The sequence below is a fragment of the Equus asinus genome, chromosome 13 (assembly GCF_041296235.1).
Source record: "Equus asinus isolate D_3611 breed Donkey chromosome 13, EquAss-T2T_v2, whole genome shotgun sequence".
NCBI lineage: Eukaryota > Metazoa > Chordata > Mammalia > Perissodactyla > Equidae > Equus > Equus asinus.
Window position 1 is genome coordinate 26,275,487 of NC_091802.1, and position 23,976 is coordinate 26,299,462.

Sequence of the window (23,976 nt, forward strand, 5' to 3'; positions counted from 1 at the left end):
GCTTCTGCTGTTGCCCACCTGAAATCTGATTAAGTGGTAGAAAGCCCATAAAATTCCCTCCCATCCCCATTGCACAGAAGTATTGACTGTCCCACTGCTTGTCTGCTGCCCACCAAGTATTACCAACATGCAGACACAAAGCTCTAGGCACATGTGTTTATTGAACTATCAACTCAGCCTTCTAAACGGCAACCAAATGCTACTCCTGGGGGAAATCTCTCTCCTTCTTCAGTACTTAGAGCTTGCGAAAGCAGTAAACTGTAAGGCCATAGTAACTTTACTGTTGGAAACCAGGTAAGGAACATGCACTTACACAGACTGCAATGTGGTTAGCTCTCAGCACAGCCATTTGATCCCAGGTCTACATGCTGAGTAATTACTTATCAGACAACCCTTGATTGAAATTCTCAAGTTTTGTTTTCATTCTTCTAGGTCAATGTGAACCTCTGAATTTAAGGTGCTTTGTGTTATGTATCAGGGAACTTTTAATAAAGGCAATGACAAGTCTCATGAGAAAGTAAGATGCTAGCCAGTTTTTAAAGGTATCGCAGCAAATTTATTCTTTCAAAACAAAAGACTGGTTGTCAACTCTGATCAAGGGAAGAATTTTAGTCTTCAACAATCTCTATCTCTATCCTCATTTGCACTTTGTCCTCTGTAATATCAACACTGGCCAAGTACCAAGTCCACAAGTGGCAAATATTAAAATACTGCCACACATTAAGTAGAAACATGTACACCAAATTTTACTATGCGTATTAATAAATATTCTTTATTTTAAATTTTGCACATTGCGCTTTAACATTACATCCAAACATTTCGCAAGTGGATGTCTACTTTGTAAAACCATATATTCAGCTCATTGTCATTTCTGTACAGAAGTATAAGTACAACATTACTGTTTGCCACTAAGTTGCTTTAGTAAGTCTCACAGGAAGAGAAACATTTAATGAAAAGAGATGGCTTAAATCATATGGCAGGCCTTGCGCAGCCACGCAACTAAAGACACAAGCCTGAAGAAAGAACAAACTAATGAGGTTACCTCCACCGTCTCCCAAAACAAGAAAGAATCACATTGATTTAAGATAAAATTTTGCCATAAGTCACTAAATTAAGAGTTTTTTTGAAAGAGAAGGCGCAGTAGTCATCTTGAGTGTTTCATTGAAAGACAGAGCTATTTTATTTATTTAATTTGCTCCAGCCGTTGTCAACCAGCCACTACAAATGGGCCTCTTGTGATCATTTAAGCGGCAGTATTTATTAAATTTCTCCTTCAGATGCTGTCGGTACTGTTCTCTATTGCTGTAGAAAGACTGGTTATTAGCCATAAATGACTGTATTTCATCTTGTGAGATAAAGATTTCCTCATCTGAAGTACATTCAGACTCATCCTGCAAATTAAAGCAGTAGTTAAAACTATGACTTTAATTAAGAATGCAAAATGCTATGGTGATGGAGGACAGCTAAAAATTAAAGCAGTCTAGCTTTTTAGTTTCATTTTAGTCACATAAAGCCTTTAATTAGAATGTTTACAGAATAAGCATAATGTCATTCTGTCTTAGAAAGTACTAACTAATAAAATCCAACCCAACTTGGTTTGAAACTCTGGATCTATAATTTGTCCTAGAAGCCTAAGAGCACGGCAGACTACCAACACACATTTGCCTTAAAAATTGACTAATTAGAGATGGTTATAGCTAGTTAGCAAATTTTAAATACTCAGACTTATCTCTAGTTAGTTTTATGTCGAAACATTTATCTCTACAAATGAAGTTAAAATTTAACCTTTTTTTAACTTATGAGTTACACAGCATCACCATTAAACTTTATGACCATATAAAAAAGAGAAAACTTGTATTCTAAAGAGTTTGAAAATAGAATCCTAATTACTATAGAGAAGACACCACCCTTCTGCCTTCCCCTTTCCTCCAAGCCCCACACAAACTATCCACTGGGTCACTTGGAATCAGGTATAATTCATCTAAAGTATCAAAAATTGGAGTGAATTATAAAAGATTTTCCAAGTTCAGTTATGCTTCTATCCTATATAACATCTAAACGAAGTCACCTAGAAAGTGGGCTCTGGTTCAGATTCTATATTCTTTCCTGGTCCAGAAGGGTAGCTACCATTCATAGCCACTCAAAAAGACAGTTTGCTTTCAATAACCATCTTCAAGGAGGCAAGAGTCCTGGCCATAACGCTAAACCTATCCCCCTCTCCCAACTAGTCTCTTCTACCTTTGAGACAAAAGCAGGACAAGGAAATGTGCTCCAGAGCAGGTGCAAAAACCAGTGAAAGAGCAGAAATGAAGTCACCAAAAAATAATGAAATATTTTCCTTACTTTCTTAGAAGACCCACTGCCACCACTACCAACTTTAAACCCTCAAATACCGTCCCCTCCCACATCTACCCCATGAGCAATCAGTTATCCACAAGACATCATGGCTTACTTACAAGGAGTTCAACTAAGCTCTTGGCACCTTTTCCGGAATCAGGACCAAATGACGTTTCTGTTGGTTCTGCAAACTGTGGTACATTTTTCCTATGCTCAAACCAAGGCAGTGGCTGCCCACCCTTTTCAGAGCTGCAACAGCTTTCAGGATGTGCATCTTTGGTCTTGTCACGGTGAAACACTGTGTGCATGGTATTTCCTGAGGTCTCTCGATTACCTGGATCTGTAATACAGCTTCCAAGCTTTTGGATCTGAAACCACAGCAAAGGATTTCCCAGGTGAAAAGGGAGAAAATAACAGCAATTATTCTTTAAAGAAAAAAAAAAGCCCCGATAGTATGTCAAATTTTTACAAGAAATACTGAGTAACAACAGCAGCTGCAGTAACTGCACACCAGGCACTACGCTAACTCATCAATATCAAAGAGCCTATCTGATAGGGACATAATATTATCTCCATTTTACAGATGGGGAAACTAAGATCAAGCAAACTGCTCAAGATTACACAGCTAATACATTTAAAAGTATTATGAAAAGAATGAACTGCATTTATGACTCACATGGCCTGCTGGACAAATGATCACATCAAACACATGCACACAAAAATCACAAGATGAGTGACCAATTGAAGTGCATAAAGTAATCATTCTAAAAAAACCAATAAATCCTAGCAGCTAAGCTGCACACTTACCACCCCAAGGAAAATAGGTTGTTCTTCCCTCAACAGCAAAGGTTTAAGAATCACAAGTTATGACACTTACATGTTCATCACATTTCAACATCTTGCTTTTCTTTTTCTTCTTTTTATTTTTTCCTTTGGTGGTGTTCTCTTCGGAATTTGCCCAACATTCAACACAACTATCACCATCATCCTCTTTGTCTTCACAGTGATGAACACAGGAGTCATCAACTGCAGAAATCAATAATCTCTTATTTATGTGCTTAAATCAGCCACATAGTAGAAATAACTGGGAAGTTTAATCTGAACCTACCATGTTCGTCGTGATTACAAATGCCTTCAGTGCAGGCAACATCCGAACCCTCCCGAGAACCTGTTTCACTCCCTTCCATGCTAGATGAATATCCACAGTCACTACCATTACAGTGTGGAGATAAGCCTGAGAATAAATAGGTCGGGGTTACAATTAACGGACCAATAAATATCTTAAGATAAAGAGTGAACCAACTGGGACCACAGAAAATTTCCAAAAACTTGATGGCTTATTCAAAGTAGAAAGTAAATTAAATAATGAAAATATGATTAAGAATTTACAGGTTTTTGTTTTTGTCAAATAACAAATCAAACACCATAGAGAAAAAGGATATGTTAAGTGTCTAAGTATATGAAATACTTGGGGCTATACAGCAGTTCCTAAATTCTAGGTTACAGGATGTCTAAAAGCTCTTATATTTGAAAGAAAGAAAGAACAGACTTGAGTTTATTTTAAAAAGAAACTATTTACTCACCTTTCTTTATTTTAGGGGACCCCAAAAGACTGCCGCTGCTAGGACAGGTACATGATGTATTTTCGTTGGTAACAATTACTTCTACACAACTATTACCATCTTCAGTGCTGCCACAGGCTTTGCAGCTATTTTCTATGAAGTCTGTTTCCTTTAAGGATCAATATTGAGAGAGTAAAAAGCTTTATCTCCATAATGGCTACATTCTAATTTCCTTACCATAAAGCAATTACATAGGAGTTATAAGGTTAACAATTGAAACAACTATTCTCATGAAAAATCCTTAATTCACTTCAAGACTATGAACCCACAAAAAGCCAGTTAAGAGTTAATGGCTGGGGCCGGCCCAGTGGCACACCGGTTAAGCGCGCACATTCCACTTCTCGGTGGCCCGGGGTTCGCCGGTTCGAATCCCAGATGCAGACATGGCACCACTTGGCAAAAGCCATGCTGTGGTAGGCATCCCACATAAAAAGCAGAGGAAGATGGGCACGGATGTTAGCTCAGGGCCAGCCTTCCTCAGCAAAAAGAGGAGGATTGGCAGCAAATGTTAGCTCAGGGCTAATCTTCCTCAAAAAAAAAAAAAAGAGAATGGTAACACATAAGTCTAGGACACTGGTTCTCAAACTGTGGCCTGCTGATCCCAGGGGTTGCCTAGGTCAGAACTTTCTTCATCATAATACTAAGATGTGATTTGCCTTTTTCAATGTACTGACACTTACACTGATGATACAAAAGCAATGGTAGAAAAAGTTGCTGGTGCTTTAGCACAAATCAAGGCAGTGGCAACCAAAGTATGCTAACAGTTACTATATTCTTCACTTGTCAAGCACTCTCAGGAACTAAACAAATAAAAGGATATTTCAACTTAAGAATGTCTTTGATGAAGCAGTAAAAACATTAATTTTATTAAATATCAACCCATCAGCAGATGTCTTTCTAAGAGTCTATGTGACAAACGGGAAGTATGCTTAAAGCACTTTCACTGCATACCAAAGGACAATGGTTGTCTCGAGGAAGAGGACTTGTGCAACTGTTTGAGCTGCAAGCTGAACTAGCTGCTTGTTTCCTGGAACATCAATTTCACTTGAAAGAAAGAATGAGACACACACTATGACTATTCAGACTTGGATATATAAAAGATATTTTCTCAAAAATGAATGAAGTCAGCCCATCACTTCAAGGAAAACAATGGACAGTATTTGTTGTCAATGATAAAATTCCAACTTTCAAACTATACATCAGAATTTTGAAAACTTGCATACACAAGCACAATGAACTGGAAGCTTCCCAATACTTAAAGACCTTTCTGATGAGATCAGTACTGGTTTTAATGTGATTATCTGATATTATATATGAAACGTCAATATCTGGGAAGATCTGTTTAAGTCAGTGAACCAGTACCTTTCAAATGACCAATGCAGGGTGATACAAAATCACGCATGAGTAAAAGATCTATTCAAAGTGCAAGACAGACCAATGGATTTCAATTTAACAGAGTATGAAAAGGTCAGTGACAAGGTGTCAGGTTCCACCTTGCAACTAATCTTTAAGAAACCACTACTTGTCAAGTTGGCATGCCAAAGAATATCCGCAACTATCGGAAAAGGTTTATATTAAAATACTCCTCCCTTTTCCTACTATATAAATCTGTGTGACACCAGACTTTCTTCATATGCTTCAACCAACCAACATATGGAAACAGACTGAACGCAGAAGCAAATATGAGAATCTACCTGATTCCTTTTAAGCCAATATTAGAGATTTGCAAAAATATAAAATAATGCCACCCTTCTAATTTTTTTCTTTTTTTCAGAAAATAGCTATTTTTCAAAAATGTTATATATGTTAACATATAATGGGCTTATTATTATTTTTTTTTTTTGAGGAAGATTAGCCCTGAGCTAACTGCTGCCAATCCTCCTCTTTTTGCTGAGGAAGACTGGCCCTGAGCTAACATCAGTGCCCATCTTCCTCCACTTTATACGTGGGACGCCTACCACAGCATGGCATGACAAGCGGTGCCATGTCCGCACCTGGGATCCGAACCGGCGAACCCCAGACCCCCGAGAAGTGGAATGTACGAACTTATCCGCTGCACCACTGGGCCGGCCCCAATGGGCTTATTTTAAGTGAATTAATAAATAATTTTAAATTTCTCCATTTTCAGTTTTAATAACAGTAAATGTTGTAAGTAAATCCATATGAACAAAAATGCTCATTGGGGACCTTAATTTTTAAGAATGCAAAGGGGTCCAGAGATCAGTTGAGAACTGCTCTAAGGTCATGCATGGAGATAACTTTCCACATGTGGACTTTAATCTAACAGCATACTAAGGTTAGGTAAAAAGATAACCAACAATTGTCTCTATAAAACGAACACATGATGTTAAAAATTTTGGCTTACACAGATTATAGTAGGAAAAAAGCCAAGATACAATCTGCAGGAGCTCACATTCTGGAAAAGCAGAGTAAAAATTCCCAAATCTAGCAAGGCAATACTATGTATTTATGAGTCAATATTAAGGACTCTTACCTTCTCTTGGCTTACTTCCTTTTCATCTGCTGTTTGTAAGGGAGTAGGAATATCACATACACATTTATTTTTTCTTCTGTTTTTCCGTTTTTGGCGTTTCTTCTCTTGCTTGAGTTCTCTTACTCGTTCCTCCTCTGAAAATTCTTCACAAAGTTGTTCCAATCGGCTAATACCCTGTACTTTCTCCACAGTCATCTACGATAAAAACAAAAGTTGAGAATGAATATTGGTCAAAACTTCCTTTATTTTCCATGGAAATTCTCATTTGTTAATTTTAAATGACAGTATACACACAGAAACTGCTATTTCATGATGTAATTTTGCCAGGTAGTCTCCACAAAGAATCTTAAACTTTAATAACTTAAATGACAGCCTTAAAATCTACTCAGGAAGTGAATATACAACTAATCTCTATGGGAAAGGTAGATTTATACACATTCCTATTCCAAAACAGAAATATTCTAGTTTCAAATTTCAGAATTATAACACAGTAAATATTCACTCATTTCTTCACACAATGAGATTATTTAACCTGATCAGGTGACCCAGGTTTCTGAAGACACAAACATACAAAGAGAAAAGGAATTCCAAATCTGTTCAAAGAACTAGTACAAATCTCAGACTCCCCAAAGAGTGCTTAAAATTCAAGGATGGGCTTCTGAAAGAAGGGTTTATAGCTTTCATACCATTCTCAAAAGGGACTGGTGACCCAGTTAGAGGGTTACAACCACACCCTAAAATATAACAAAATATTTACTAGCCAAAAACTTATGTTCTACAGATTATAACTGAAAAAAAAATTACCAAATCACAAGCACTAAACCCTATTATCAGCATTATAAAGAATGTGCTTCTAAAATGTAGTTCTTACATCACAGCACTCAGCCAGCATTTACTTCATACTACTGGACATCAGCAGGCAAATGGGACTCATTAAAGGCTTCTAATTTTGTTGCTTATTTTGGGGCTGCTTTTAACCTTTCATTAGTCATGTTTCATAGCAGCATCTTATTAAATTATCATCAACTTCAGTTTTCTTCTCTGAGAAAAAAACCAAGGCTGGTGGAGTAATATGATTAAAAAACAAAGAAAAATTCACAAACTTCTTTTAAACTCCAGTTCCCCAGGAAACCCCTCCCCTAATCCCCCAAAAGCTATGACATTGTATCAGTGGATGGCAGCCCTCTGAGGCAAGGTCAGACTGGTAACTTACATTAAGATCTGGTCCCATAACTTGACTAAGCAATCTTGGACACTGAAGCAGCCCACTGTTCTTACCTCAAAACTCTTGCGTAAAGCATCAACACCAAGATAGAAAAGCATCTGCCATGTTTGCTCTTCTGCTCTTAGTTTTTGCCAGATTCGATGTAGTCTTTCATAAAGATGAATTCCCAAGCAGGTCAGAACTTCTTCTTGAGCTATATCTATTGTCTTGGCATGCCTTTCTCTTCGCCTATAAAGGAGAATAAATCATACATAATTCCTAATACCCTTAAATGAAACAGTAAAAATGGATAATACATCTGCAAGTTCAGGATTTAAACACAATCTGCATACCTAATAACAACACAGGTATACAAACTCAATGTATACATAAATACACAAGCATACGTGGACACAGCCCATGAGAAATACACATGCAGGTAGAACTCAGTCCTAATATTGCTAAAAATAAGGTAATTCAGGAACTGGCCCTAAAGAGATGGGTGTTTGGGCACAGAGAATTCATGTTTAAGTGTCAGCTCACAGTAGGCATGACAGTTCCTTTCACCTTCCAATTAAGCAAATGCTTGTTCAATTTCTGTTTCTTTTTTTGAGGGGGAATGAAGACAGGCAATGCCAAAGTGATTCAATCATGGACAAAAGCCCTCTAGGCCTGTCTTGAGTAGATGTGTTCACAGAATTTTAGTGATAAAAGAAGTCTTTGTATTCAAAATGCCTAACAGAAAGTAGGCACTCAAATGAGAGTTGGTACACAAAACACGAAGGGAAATGGGCTCGATTTATTCAATGAACAACTTTTTCTCATTTTATTTTCACAACAAAGCCAGAGGTAAAATTTTATGTTCCTATATAATTTAATAATAATATACACAGTTCATGAATTACATTCAGTAAAGCATTTCTTAACCCCCTGCTGTAAAGACCTTACTTCCTATGCAAAAAACATCATTATAAACAAAATTTAAACATGGAAATGCATGGATAGAAGGGGGAAAATTCCTTCTAATCATTTTCAAATGAAAATGACAATCTATAATAATGAAAGCCAAAAAAAGTCTGCCTACTTCAAGCAACAAGAAGCAGAGGACTGAACCAAACACCACGGAACACCTTCTCACTATTTTTAATCAGTCAATTAAGAAATGCATGTATTAAAGAAAGCAAAATCTTTACAGGCACAATCTAATTTATACACATATCATATGTACTGAGGCAGAAGGTGATGGAAATAAACTTTTGGTAATAAAATGAAGCAAAGCGCTAGATAGCCCATTCTAGCAAATTACATACTCATACCCTCCTGCGAACTCTGGCTCAGCACGACCCAAAAGATGTGCAATGAAGTCTGTTTCACAGCAAACATGTATGTGTCGTTCATGTGGACAGCACCGCAAGCCTTCATAAAGTGCAGCACAGTAGCCCTTCTCTTTGCTGCAATCAAGTTCACCAATAAGGATATTGTATGCTCGGAGAACTTTATTTTTGCAATCGGTACAAAACCTGTTGAAAAGAAAAATCTTAAAATTAAGAACTGGCTGTGTAATTATTTCACATAGCATATAACAGTGTACTAGACAATGTCAGTCCCCTCCCATATAGAGCATTAAAAAAAAGCCACCATACACACACTGAAAACATACATAAACACAAATTTAGAGATTACGTAAATATAGCAAGATCTCTATTTGCAAATGATTTTTAAATAGAGAAGCACATAGCCTAAAAGAATGATACAGATAGATACCTGTTATTTCATAAAATATAAGCCCAGAAAATACTAGTTGCCAAGGACTTGCATATCTCCACTTCAAGATCTATTACTACAGGCCAGAAATAAAACAAAGGAGGCTACAAAGCAACGACTTGTAGGATCCCTCTTTTCAGCCTCTGAAAATAGTTGCTCTCTTTAGCCAGTAAACCTGGATTCAAATTTTTACTACAACATTTTAATACATTGGTAGCTAGGCATTTGGGGTAGGCGGGAGCAAGAAGAATGGGAAAGTGATATATGTATTTTTAGTTTACTGGTAATTTCCAAAATGTCAAATTCTTTCTTCTAAAAAAATGCATGTTTCTCAATACACAGACATAATATAGACAACATACATTATTCAATCAGGAAAAAAAGAACAGAGCCTGGTTTCTTTATCTTTGAATTCCTAAAACAAGGAAGAAACTGGTCTGGTGAAAAGCCAGGTTCACAATATTAATAACTGGCTCTCTGAGAAGATCAGTTGTCATGGAACAAGGAAACTTTCATCTCTGATTTAAATTAATCTCCCTAGGTGAGCTCATCTACTCCGATGGCTTAAGCCAACAGGTCTAAGTCTCAACTCTTCAGCTCTGTTCAAGTCTGTGCCCTTGCCTGAGGGCCAGACCCATACCGAAAAATGGGGGACGTCACAGATGGCCAACAGGCAACACGTTAAACTTACTGTACAAAACCAAGGGCAACACATTCACTTCCATCTCTGTTAACAACATCATTATTCACATAGTCACCCAGGATGAAACCTTAGGTAATTCCAACTTCTCCTTAGGTCCCCCTTTCAGGGGTGCAGTCAGTTGGTATCAATTCTGTCTTTCTTACATCTCTTGTAGGTCCCTTCTTTTCAATTCTCTCTGCCCTATTTTAAACTGCCTAGACAATTTTTTTAAAAGCTTCTTAACCGGCTTCCCTGCTTCCACTCTTCCTAGCTCTAATGTATCACCCATTCCAAAATAATTCTTTAAAACAAATCTGATTCTCTCTCTCCTTAAAAACCTCCCTACTGTCTATGAATAAAATGCAAACTCCTTATTAAGGCCTTCAGTAACCCCTTCTCTTACCCAATCTACTATTTGCAGCCTTATTTCCCAAGATTCACCTCTCCCTTCATGCTTCCCCCTACTCTACCCTGCCCCTGTATACATACCATATATACAACAGACTACTTTAAATACAGCCAATGTGTCCCTACTTCAAAGTTTTTTTCTTCTGCTTCCTCCCACTCCTCTTCACATCCTTCTTCATTTGCTTAAATCATGTCCACCCTTAAAGAAGCCTTCTGCCATTTCCATAGTTAGAATTCAATCTTCCTCTGTTACAATTATTTCTGATTTATACTTCTCTCTACAGTATTTACCCTTATACTGCCACACATTAGTTTGATAGAAACATCTTTCTGGCCCCATAGTAAATAACTGTTGTTTCTTGAAATGAATACATACTAAAATAGAGGCTCTAAGCCTACTTGGTAAACATAGGCAAGAATGTTGACAAGTAAAGTTAAATCATTGTGTTTCACGAATTCTTTAAAAATAGACAAAGAAATACACAAAAATTAAGTCAAAATGGGTTAAAGACCTAAACGTTAAGATCTGAAACCATTAAACTCCTAGAAGAAAACACAGGGAAGAGAAATTTCATGACATTGGAAGAGGCGATGATTTCTTGTATATGACATCAAAAACACAGGAAACAAAAGTAAAAATGGACAAATGAGTACATCAAATTTCAACAGAGTGAAAGACTATCTTTGGAAAATAGAAAATATTTGCAAACCATATATTGGACAAGGAGTTAATATCCAGAATATATAAAGAACTCCTAAAACTCAGTAACAATAAAAACTCAATTAAAAAATGGGCAAAGGATGCGAAGAGACATGTCTCCAAAGAACATATGCAAATGGCTAACAAGCATATGAAAAGATGCTCAACATCACTAATCAAGAGAGAAATGCAAATTAAAACCACGCACTATCACCATCTATCCGCTAGTATGGCCACTATCAAAAAATGAGGAAATAGCAAGTGTTGGTGAGAATGTGGAGAAATTAGAACCCATGCACACTGCTGGAGAGATTCTAAAATGATGCTGCCACTATGGTAAACAGTATGGCATGTCCTCAAAAAATTAAAAATAAAACTATCATATGATCTGGCAATCCCACTTCTGAATAAATATTCAAAAGAATCGAAAACAGGATCTCAAACAGATATTTGCAAACTCATGTTCACTGCAGCATTATCCACAATAGCCAAGATGTGGGAGTAACCTAAATGTCCACTGACAGATAGAACGTGGTATATACATACAATGGGATATTATTCAGCCTTAAAGAAGGAAATTGTCACATGCTACAATATGAATGAACCTTGAAGACATTATGCTAAGTGAAATAAGTCAATCACAAAAAGACAAACACTGCATGATTTCACCTATGTGAGTTATCTAGAGTAATCAAACTCATGGAAACAGAAAAGAAAATGGTAGCTGCCAGGAGTTGGGAGGAGGAGTAAACAAGGAGTTGTTCAATGGGTATAAGTTTCAGTCACTCAAGATGAAAAAATTCTAGAGAGCTCTAATACAACAATGAGCATACAGTTAACAATACTGTAGTGCACACTTAAAAACTGTTAAAACGTTAAATCTGTTACTTGTTTTTTTTACCACAACAACAAAAAAGTCTTCCCTTTGGGGGAAGAAATGGATTATAAACACCGAACTAACAATACTTCCATGTTTTCAGGTTACAAATGGTTAAGTTTACATTTTCAGGTAAATAAATGGTTAAATGTCACACAGTACCAATAATAAAACCTGAAATATTTTCTCTATATTTTACTGCTTTAAATCCTTCAAGTAGTTTACTATGTGTTTGATTGTATATAATCATAAGTAACATAAGCATAAGTAAACAGCAATTTAAAAATATTATATGGAAGCCGTAAGAATGAAAGTGATTTTTCCTGTTTTCAAGAATAACTTTGCACATAAATTTTAAAAAACATTTTTTTAAGGCAGAGGTTTCAGTTTCCTAACACTTCATTTCTTTTTTTTTTTTTTTTGAAGACTAGTCCTGAGCTAACATCTGTTGCCAATATATATTTTTTCTTCTCTCCAAAGCCTCCTGTACATAGTTATATATTCTAGTTGTAGGTCCTTCTAGTTCTGCTATGTCGGACACTGCCTCAGGATGGCCTGATGAGTAGTGCTAGGTCCACGCCTAGAATCCAAACCAGCGAAACCCTGGGCTGCAGAAGCGAAGCGCATGAACTTAACCTCTCGGCCACAGGGCTGGCCCCCACCTCATTTCTAATACAGGTAATATACTACTATAATACTCAACTTGCTAAAGAGTGTTATCAAATCAAAGTGTTCAAAAAAGTCCACTAAATAAAGTTACAAAAAGGCACATTATTTAGGTGTTTAGAAATCATTTTCAGCTGACTATACCTCAAAAACTCCAACTGCACCTAAAATAAGAACTAGAAACACATGAATAAGGACTTGTAAATCTGTCATGCAAACATTCACCGATGTGCTTACTATGTGCCAGATACTATTCTAAGTTGTAAACCCTGCCATCTATCATCAATCCCCACAACAAATTTAATCCTACAACAAATCCTGTAAGATCAGTACTATCATTATTTTTGTCTTAAGAAAAAAATTAAGGCACATAAAACTTGTACAAAGTAATAATCAGTAGAACCCAGATTCAATGCAATCTCCCTTAATTATTCTCTTAATCGTACTTCTCCCCACCCTTAAGATATTTATAAAATGGACTCCACCTTCTTATAAATAAAAACACTGCCCCAAACCACAGGAAATATCTACAACCATTAGAGGAAACTCCACAACATTAGCTCTAATAACTAGTAATTTATCACCCAAAAAAGCTATCTCTTGGATGGATCAATTCATTTTGAATATAAGGATCAATTCATAATAAAAGACAAAGGAATCTATAATGAACACATATACATTTATATATGTTGTATCTATATAATGCTCCTCCAAAATCTAAATAATTGACACATTCTCTACTCTCTTGGGTATAATCAACCAAAAAAGCAAGTAATAAAGTTTATAACTGAAAAAAGAGAAGCACCTAATAAACTTAGCATGCAGGTTGTCATTAGCTCATTGCCATATAAATACCAACCTTGAAAATGCCAGTCTTTATCATTCACGTATGTTCTAAAAGTGTCCCCAAAGTAATTGTGTATATCTGTCCCAAGGTAAAAGAACACACAACCACAAACCCAACATGTGACAAATTTATATTAAAACAATACAACTCCCCCCAAAATGCCATCTCTAGATGGCTCCCTTACCAGTTTCCTTTCCTACTGCACTCTCCCTCCCTACGAATTTCCAAATGTTAATGACACTTAGAAAATTCCTTTGTAAAGTAGTATTCTAAAAAGAAAAATCTGAAGTTACTTTTATAGTACATGAAGCACATCAATTCCAACTCTATTTTTAGGTCTTCACAAACAACTACAGAAGAAATAATTCAAAAATTACTAAGTGAAAGCTGCTAATTTAACTTTAACTTAGAAAATAACATTATGAAATGCTTCTATCATAAACACAAGGAATACTAGAGTTTACAAAGTGATTAAGTACACTTTACTCGATTCAATCATTCTGTGTTTTCTTGAAAGACTCACCTGGAACCAACAGGTAAATATTACAAAAAAAGGAGATGCTGGCTCAACCCAAGAAAGCTAACACTGAGAGTCATCCCATAAAGGAACTGCCTACCCTAACATTAAGCTCTGCCTAGTGCCAGGTATTAACGGGAAGGCTGGAGTACTATTACATGAAGGAGGTCAGTGGTGGGTCAGTCTGGATGACTGACAGCTAAGGCACCTTCCAACTGTACCACAATGACCTTTAGACTTACCTGTGTTTTCGCAGATATGTTTCTAGTGTTTCTAAAAGACAACTAGAGTCAATTAAAACTACTTCATCCCTGCATTCTTGGGACATTAGTTCCCATACGTCCATCCAACAACCTCTGCAGAAAGAAACAACTATTAGTGAAAAGGAGAAATACATAAGGGTAAAACATTAAAAAAAAAAAGCAGAGAAAAGGATTGCTTGATTTTACCTGGCTGTTCCCTGGAAAGGTCCATAATGGAAAATGATCCTACACTTGCTGTCCTTCCTGTGGTCTTCACTACTTCTCTTATCTGTACTTAACTTCTCTGAACTGACACTGCTACTGCTCCCTTCACTGTAGTATACAGTATAGTACAAAACTTAGTGACACTGAGAGAATCTGAAGGAATAATTTCTGTAGTCTAAATTAAAATCAAGAACTCTTTAATACAGTAAGATATTAGTAGGGTAAGTTTGTAAATCTGCATATAATTACATATTCACTTCAACCATATTAAAATGTTATTTAAACGTGTGCTCATATCCTTATATTAAAAACTTCTGCTCAACTATTAAGTTTACAACATATATTGTTGATATAATATATGTTGACATATGTTGATATAATTTAACAACATTTACATTTCTCAAGATAGCAACTGGTTGATATACTAAGCATTTTACGAGCAAATCTACCTGGAACGTTTTAAAGTCAAAAGGGCTGAAAAAAATTATACAACATTTTCACCTATAAACATGCATCAATCTTCCACAAATTAAAAATTCTAACAAGTTTTGATTTACTTAATGTGATTTTATAGCTAGCCCATGGTAACAAAATTCTTATCTTCACATTTACAAGTAGCTGAGGAAGTCACAGATTAATCTAATTATACTAAATAAATGTTTAGGTTGACTAAAATAATGATAGCATACTAAGATGAACACTTTATACAGCCTAAATTAGTAATAAGGATTATATAAATGATTTTTTTTTTTTTGAAACTTACTAAAAAACTTCCCAGACTCTCCCTCCCCCACAGGTTGCAATGTGGTGCTGGTCATGCAATTTGCTTTGCTGCAGATGTGCATTCCAAGAGCAATTGTGTCTACATTCCAGTCAATGATAAGTCTTCTTGATTTTTCATGATTTTCAACTGGCTCCTGCCTGTTCTTCTGCAGGTCTCACTACAGTCCTAGAAATTCATTACCTTGGATGGTTGAGATGGAAAAACCTCTGAATCTTTACTTAACCCACTCTATATGGCTAAATAGGTATTTCTCCATCCCCTGCCCACCACATAAGGTCATACATACAATTCAGCTCCCTACTCTCCCTCAGAAAGGTTCAGGACAAGATTCAGTGCTGCTTATTTTTGAAATAAAAAACCTCAACTCCTGCTCTGCCTTCCATGTTACACCCTTTTACTCTCAACTGCTATATTTCCTTTTTCTAATTATGCTTGAGTGATCCATAACCTCCTAAAACTCAGTAACTCTCAAATTCAAGTTCTCATCATCGAGGGAAAGGTTCATGAAATCAGAGCTGGGGAATGATAATTACATCATAAGAATGTGAAAGTATTCTTTTTTTTTTTAAGGAACATTAGCCCTGAGCCAACTACAGTCAATTCTCCTCTTTTTGCTGGGGAAGACCAGCCCTGAGCTAACATCCGTGCCCATCTTCCTCTACTTTATACATGGGATACCTACCACAGCATGGTGTGACAAGCGGTGCCACGTCCGCACCAGGGATGCGAACCGGCAAACCCCAGGCCACTGAGAAGTGGAACGTGCGCACTTAACCGCTGCGCCACCGACGGCTCCCAACGTGAAAGTATTCTTAAAAAAAAGCTTTTTCAAAAAAATTCTACAGCTCAAATCAAGATTTAATCCATAATCTCTCCAGACTGAAAGTCTTTATGTTGCTCCTTCCTTTCAAGATTAAGCTTCCTGAAAAAGAAGTCTTTCCACTTCCTAGTTCTACTCCCATACTTTCCACTCACAGCTTACTCCATTACAACCTTACCTTGCATTCACTTTTCTACCCATTCTGATGTGGATTCCACTTCCACTCAACCACAGATCTGCTCATCAAGATCACCAATTAGCTCAGTGTTGCTATATTCAATGAAAACTTTTGGGTCCTAGATGACTCAGTAGCACTCAATACAGCCAACCAGACCCCCCTGAAACACTCTTTTCCCTTGGCTTCCTCCTAGCTCACTGGCCACTCTTTCTCAAGTTTCTTTACTGGCTTCTTTTCTACAATTAAATTGAATTCCCTCAGCATTCTTCTCTCTTACTCTACTCTTCCTCTAGGTGATCTTATATATCATTCTCTAAGATAATCTTCAATCATCAGCTACAGGCCTACAGCTCTGGCCTAGACCTTTCTTTTGGATCTCAAACTTACTCCGAAGACATACAATAACTTGGGTTTACCTGCATGGATATGAGAACACTCTCAGGAAGGCTGAGCGGGACTGTTCCTATTCACTAGGCTGAAATCTAATCAAATGTATAATACTTTCCCTGAAGAAAGTATAAACAGAAAAAGGGGGGAATAACTGTGGAAATATAAAAAATGGAGAGTCATAGAAGCACACAATGGTGGAGACTATCCAAAGTAGATGAGAGGGAGTCTTGGCTAAGCAGACTGTACTCCCTGGCCCACTATCCATAGGGCATATGACAATAACTAAAGCTTATGATCAACTGAGAAGACATTGCTTATGATCAACTAAATCCATTCATAGTGATTCCATAACCCAGCAAAAAACTTTCTGAAACATTTGGCTTCCCATGTGGTGGGGCTGTAGCTAAAGGGGGATGTGAAGTCTACGGAGGTTTGTTTTTCTTTTTAAGCTGAAATATAGGAAAATATAGCTGTATGTCAATTTAATAAAAGTAGATAATTAATGAAGCAAAGTCACTAAGAACAAGAGAGGAGATGGAATCCAGAGGAAAAGTGGAAGGACGGGTCTTTGAAGGAAGGTAGCAATGGGCACAGATGTGTAAGATCTTAGGGTTTATCTGTTGCTTTTTAGTTCCTCACTGAAAAATATTCATAATAAAAAATCCAGAAGGTAAGCTTTTTATTACACCATACTACTCTGTGGCTTTAGCCAACAGGTCATTCAGATACAAGTTATTGTTTAATGAGAAAACTAGACTGAATTCTGCATTCAGAAAATCAGGAATTTTCTAAAGATACTGATAATCAGGTATGTGAAATAGCAATTATCCTTAGATAACCACTCTAGGTTGTGTAGAGCTTTCCTGGGTTCAGAGCACTCTCACATTTAGATATCATGTAATGTGTGGTTCTTGTTTCGATCCTAACAAATCAACATAAAAGGACACTTTTAGAGACAGTTGGGGATATGTGAATACGAACTGGGTACAAGATTATCATAGTTAATTTTGTTAGGTGTTATAATGGCACTGTCATTATGAAAGAAAATACCAAATATTTAGAGATGCCTGTGAAAATATGTAGGAGTAAAATAACATGATGCCTGGGACTTGCTTTAAAATACTTCAACAAAGGAAAAGGTGGTAAATGAAACAAATGTGGCAAATCTTGATAACTACTGAATCTGCGTGAAGGTATCTGTGGGGAGGGGGATCCTGGTACAGTCTCTCTACTTTTCTATGTGTTTGACAGTTCTCATAATAAAATTTTTGATCCTGAGTATAGAAAAAAAAACCTTGTTTAACAGATCATTAACATACCACCACCTGGTCATCCAGGTCTTTCTATCAGGGAGGAAAACGTCTATACAATGATGTCAACACTACTGATGGGATATTAGAAAACTCATTTTTAAAATTAATTCAGAAGTATAGTTTTACATCATCCCATTCTCGCCAAAAGTTACTTCTTAGAAACTTCTTTCAAATGGCTTCTCCTTACCACCCCTTACCCCAAGCAATTTGTATGGGGCAACTCTGCCTCTGTGCTGGGAGATGGCAGAAGCAGCCTTGGGCATTGTAGCACTTTAACCAAGAGGAAAACTGCAAATTAGTTACATAAATACACATTGCTATAACTGATTCAAGACTTTTTTAAATACTTGATAAATTATTAAAGAGACCTAGAGACAAGAAAAATAATTTATACATTATGACTATTATATAGCTCAGAGAACATCACTACTTTGAAAAGCTTAATGTTGGCTACATAAATTTCCACAAAGATCTCAACCTTCTTCTTCTGAAACATAATGTAAGAAAAAAAACTTAAAAAAGTAAAATAAAACCTAATTGAGACTCTATATAGTCTCCATGCAAAAAAGGCCTACAGAACAGGGAGACATTTATTTTGACCTAAGGTATAGTGTAACCAATTAATGAAATAAAACTAATTGTTTATCTTTTTACTAAATACGATGAACATTTATAATCTTAACAACGACAAAGCATCTTGACATTCAATTCTACTTACCCCAAAGGTTTTGGTTTGTGCGTATCTAAGGAGTGCAACTGACATCTCTTGTTCTTTTTACTTTTTGGAATAGCATCTATCATGTCATTTAGTTTGGACCTAATTAAAAATAAACCATTAAAGGTTTGATTAATATTCATTTTTCTTTAGAATTTTCAAAATCTCTATTTAATGCCTTTAGGAGAAGTGTATTTAAAGTACTATAGACACATCCCTTACTTTGAAAATTTCTCATCAAACAAATTCTAACCCAAGAAAGTCTGTACACTTGTCTTCCCATTCAATTGCCAGTCTGTCAAAATGCTGAAAGAGACATGCTCTATTCAACATACTCTTTCCCCCAGACTGCATTTGTCTCATTCATCCTTGCAACCACCCTGTATCTAGCAATGCGCCTGGCACTCAAATATTTTAAAACTGATTGCTATCTAACTCTCAGCCATCTTCCCTTGTCCAAACATTATCTAAATACACACTATCCTTGATAAGGGGCCATCAACAGAAATTTTATGCAAATACAGAAATATGTACAGCTAATATCCACACTCTACATCCAACCAATCAGCAACCTATCAACTCTAACTTCCAAATATATCCAGAATCAAATCACTTCTCATCACCTTCACCATTACCACTCTTACCCAACTCCCTTCTCTAGCTTCCTCAATTGCAATAGCTGGCCTCCCAAATGGTCTCCTTGCTTCCACCCTTTGCCTTTACACTCCAGGCTTCACAGCTGGAGAGATCTTTTCAAAACAAAAATCACATTATGTTATTCCTCTGTTCAAAAACCCTCCAAGGCTTCTTTTCTCAGGCAGAGTGTAAATCCAAAGTCTCTACCACCACCTCTAAATAGGAAAGCCCTAGGGTTTGGTCTTTGAACCTCTTCTCTTTTCCTATTTATACTCACTCTTTGGTGATCATATTTCATCTCATGGGTTTAAATTATATATAAGGAAAATTTATATATTACATATAAATACAGTCAAGCACTGCATAACAACATTTCAGTCAACGACAGACCACATATGTAACAGTGATCCCATAAGATTAGTAGCAGATAGTCTAAGTACGTAAGTAGGCTATACCATCTAGGTGTGTGTAAAGTACACTCTATGATGTTCACACAACGATGAAATGGCCTAAAGACACATTTCTCAGAAGAGAACATATCCCCATTGTTAAGTGACATATGACTATAGTTTAAACACAATACATATATGCAGATGACACAAATGTTTATATCTCTAGGCCAGACCTTTCCGCACTCTACTTAGATGCCCGATTGGTATCTCAAACTTAACATGTCCCAAAGCGAGCTCTGTAAAATTGCCCCTCCCAGTCTTACCCATCTGAGTAAATGGAAACCATCTGTCCTGTTCTTTAGACCGTAAATCTGGGAATCATCCTTGATGCCCTCCTCCACATGGAATTTATCCAAAAATCCTGTTGGCTCATTCCTCAAAATATATCCAGGATCCATCCATTTTTCATAATCTCTGTAGCCACCATACTGGTTACCATTATCTCTTGCATGGATTATTAAACCGCCTCTGTTTCTCTGCCCTTCCACCACCTTCCATTTATTCTCAACACAGAGATCAAAGTAAGCCACATTTCAAGTCAGACCATGTCACTCCTCTGCTCAAAACCTTCCCAAATCGTCCCGTCTCATTCAGAGTAAAAAAAAAAAAAAAAAAAAAAAAAAGAGAGAGACCTCAGGGTGGCACTATACAACTGGGCCTTTTCTTACTCCTCTGACCTCATCTCTTATTACTGTTCCCTTCATTCATCTGGATCTAGCCACAATAGCTTCCTTGCTGTTCTTCAAACATGCCAGGAAAACTCCAACCTCTGAACCTTTAGACTTGCTGCTCCTTCTCTGCCTCCCCCAGATATCTACATGGTTCATTCACTTACTTCATTCAAATCTACGTTCAGTGTCATTTTATCAAAAAGCCCTTCCCTGACGACCCCCCATATTAATTCTACCCACTCATTCTCTATCTCCCTTACTGATTTTTCTTTGTAATTTATCATATCTGATAAACTATATATTTGCCTACTGCCTGCCTCTCCCCACATGAGAACAGAAACTTTACAGTCACTGGCACATAGAATTTACTCAATAAAATTGTTGAATTTGAACTCAAGCTTTGCCCCGACCAAATTTAGGAAAAAAATTACCACTGTCATCAAGTTTAAAAATTTAACAAACCCATTTTTTCCTAATTGATTATACTTACCCATGTACATAAAATAATGTATAAAGCTTCTTTGCATCAGTCATGCAGCTTCGAGTTACAGACAGGACTCCCTTGGGCCCTACTGTCAGAGGTTCAAGGGCAGGATTTCCAGACTCTACAAGCTGGGAAAAGAGGCGCTCCACACTGCGACGACAACCAACACACGGGACAAGCTGAGAAAGTGCACTCAAGACTTCACGTGATGTCACCACCATGGCAATACTTAGATCCTGCTGCTTAAGCATACTATGTCGCTGAGAGAAAGAGAGAAAAATGAAGAAGAGTCCTTAAGACATAAAATTACTCTTTCACTTCTACCTCTGGTTCCTATCCTTGTGCAGTAAGTACAACCTGGGTAGGGTTTGCCATCTCTATCTGCAACTGAGTCAGAAAGGCAAGGTAGTCGGCCTTGTCCATGCTGTACTGAGTTTGCTCCACAAACCCCCGTTCTAGAATCTAGAGTATAAAAAACTCCGCTTAGGACGCCAGGGCTAAGCAGTATGTGTCCCAGCTTAGCAAAAAGAAGCCCTGCATCTGGAAAGTTAGTGCTTGTTCAGTGAGTATTAAGTTTTGTACTTTCACTTAAAATAAAAAAGGAAAGAAAGAAAAGAAAAAAGAATAAAGACACAATGCAGCTTTACCATGTCTTCTTCTCAACTTTTAACAACACACTATGTTTAGCTACAGGAGTCAAGTTAGGATGGTGATCATGTAGAGCAGCAATTCTCAACCTGGAGGTACGGACAGGTGTGTCATGGATTAGTGGAAGAGAACAAGGCCTATCTTACCTATACAGGAGCCTGCAGTGAGTAACTAATATGCTGGTGCATATGAATGTTATCTGTTGGTTATGACAAGGTAAAAAAATGACTGAGAACCACAGCTGTAGAGAAATGGGCAAAATTCTAGTAAGTAAATTCTACCTGGACAGAATTACAGTTACAAGTAATGCCTCCAGCTTTACCAAAACAGATGGGAAAGTAAGATAACTCCCAAGAAGGATTTTCTCACATTTACCATTAACCTTTCACTCAAAGTTTTCTCCAAAAGTAGAAATAGAATTCTTAAGCAAAGTAATAATTTACCTTCTATTACCTTGATTATATATAGTGTATTTATAAAGTATCATACTGCTTATGAATGAAATAAAAATCAGAAAGTTCACAATACAAGATTATTTTTTTTTACTTGAACAAAACAATTACTACAGAAGAAAACCAACAAATTCTCAATGAAAAGTTGTACATGCCAGCTTTAAAAAACAGGAAAAGATGGCCTAGTGAAATTAAAGCCTTACGGACATGTCAAATGATAACATAACACCTCCAAATCTCTTTTACATGAAAGGTACATAAATACATTCGCTGTAGCAATAGTAAAAGAAAGCAATTTCAGTGCAATCTTAAGACTTAGAGAGCCCTATGTAAAATGAAATTAATACTTATAGCAGAAATTTTAAATGACTCTCTAAAACACAGACACACACCGTTTAAAAGATGGATTTTTAAAACTATTACCTGAATGAACTGCTTTAGTTGTGCACCATTATTTTGATGCCCATCGAGATTTAACACATTGTCAGGAAATTCCATCACCATCTTAATATGCAAAAGAATAAAAATCAATTATTTTTTCTTCTTTGAACACATGATACAGACTATTTTATAAACTCTTAGGACAGAAATAGACCCCCAAAACCAGATTTGCTCCCCCTTCCCCACTCCATCTCACCCCCACCAAAAAAAGGTACGGAAAAAAAAAATCCAGGTTATACAAGTTTCTAAAGCCAGAGATGGTATAGTCATTAGGCACAAGGACAATGAAGTCAGGCAGACATGAGTTCAAACCCCAGCTCTGCCACTTATAACTCTGGGTAAATTACTTAACCTGTCTGATTTTCAGCTTCCTCATTTGTAAAACGAGATTAAGTAATAACTTTTAATCTCTCTCACAGAGTGGGTTGTAAGGATTAAATTATATTTAAAAGTGTCTTTTGGAGTGGCCAAAAATAGCATTTAATAAGTGAAATAATCTGATATTTTACATTAAATACCCTCATATTTTTAGTTATTCCTCGTAATTGTGGAATACAGTAAATCTTACAACATAAATGATCCATATATATGTATATATGGATCATATATGTAATGACTTCATATGCATTATATACACACACATACCTATATATATATATATGAAGCACTCAGAACAGTAACCTGGCACATAGTAAATGTTTGCTTTAATTATGAACAAAAAGGATATACTGAGATATTTATTCAATTATCAATATTCACCACTAGAGGAAGGAGGATATAAAGCTTAAGGATATTTCAGGATGTCAGATGAGGAATTAGTAATTAGCACATTTTACTGATCTGTGACACCGACTTTAAGAAGTACCATAGTTAAGTACCACTAAGAAAAGAGTCATTATAACTGTAAGACGTCACCAATGAAAGAAGCATCCCAATTTCAGAGATGTTAAAACATGAGAAAAAAGTATGCTTTCAAAACAACGAAATAAAGTAACACATTGATATCTTAACTAAAACATTGTTAAAGGTATCAAACATACTGTGCTAGGACAAACTTCTATTTCCAGATGACAAGGGCCACAAACTCCTCCACACCCAAAGACTGAAGTCAGGATAAAGAGACCCGTTGGAGGTAAAACCAAAAACTAAAAAACCCCACCCAGTTGAACATAACCCTAAAAAGATTCCTCCCTTCACCAACCAGCATCACAAAGATCTGTTTCCTTAATGAAGGTGACCATTCTTTTCCCTCCACATTAGAAATGAGAGCCTTAAAACACGCTTGTTCTAACAGTAAACTGAGGACTGAACAACTAAGGCAAGAGTAAGCAATAGGTATAAGATCTTGTCTTGATTGGGTAAGGGAAGGACACGGGATATGTGAAGAAGAGAGACAAGTGGATGCTA

General features: G+C 36.6%; 1 protein-coding gene across 8 annotated transcripts in view; it reads right to left on the reverse strand.

Moving 5' to 3' along the window:
* Positions 1-744: 744 nt before the first annotated feature.
* Positions 745-23,976, reverse strand: part of GGNBP2 (gametogenetin binding protein 2) — a 30,697-nt gene continuing 7,465 nt past the window's right edge. For 2 of the 8 annotated variants that reach the window (XM_044745703.2, XM_070482844.1), the window contains exons 3-15: positions 22,552-22,632; positions 21,035-21,288; positions 18,789-18,887; positions 14,568-14,693; positions 14,361-14,474; positions 8,974-9,177; positions 7,732-7,906; positions 6,454-6,648; positions 3,921-4,068; positions 3,446-3,571; positions 3,215-3,363; positions 2,457-2,705; positions 745-1,391 (exon numbers count right to left, since the gene is read on the reverse strand). In XM_044745703.2, the coding sequence (XP_044601638.1) occupies positions 1,188-1,391; positions 2,457-2,705; positions 3,215-3,363; positions 3,446-3,571; positions 3,921-4,068; positions 6,454-6,648; positions 7,732-7,906; positions 8,974-9,177; positions 14,361-14,474; positions 14,568-14,693; positions 18,789-18,887; positions 21,035-21,288; positions 22,552-22,632 (2,124 nt within the window). In that variant the 3' untranslated portion in view covers positions 745-1,187. Of the gene's footprint in view, positions 1,392-2,456; positions 2,706-3,214; positions 3,364-3,445; positions 3,572-3,920; positions 4,069-6,453; positions 6,649-7,731; positions 7,907-8,967; positions 9,178-14,360; positions 14,475-14,567; positions 14,694-18,788; positions 18,888-21,034; positions 21,289-22,551; positions 22,633-23,976 lie in introns of all 8 variants that reach the window. The other 6 variants (XM_044745702.2, XM_044745701.2, XM_044745705.2 and 3 more) reach the window with 3 other exon arrangements.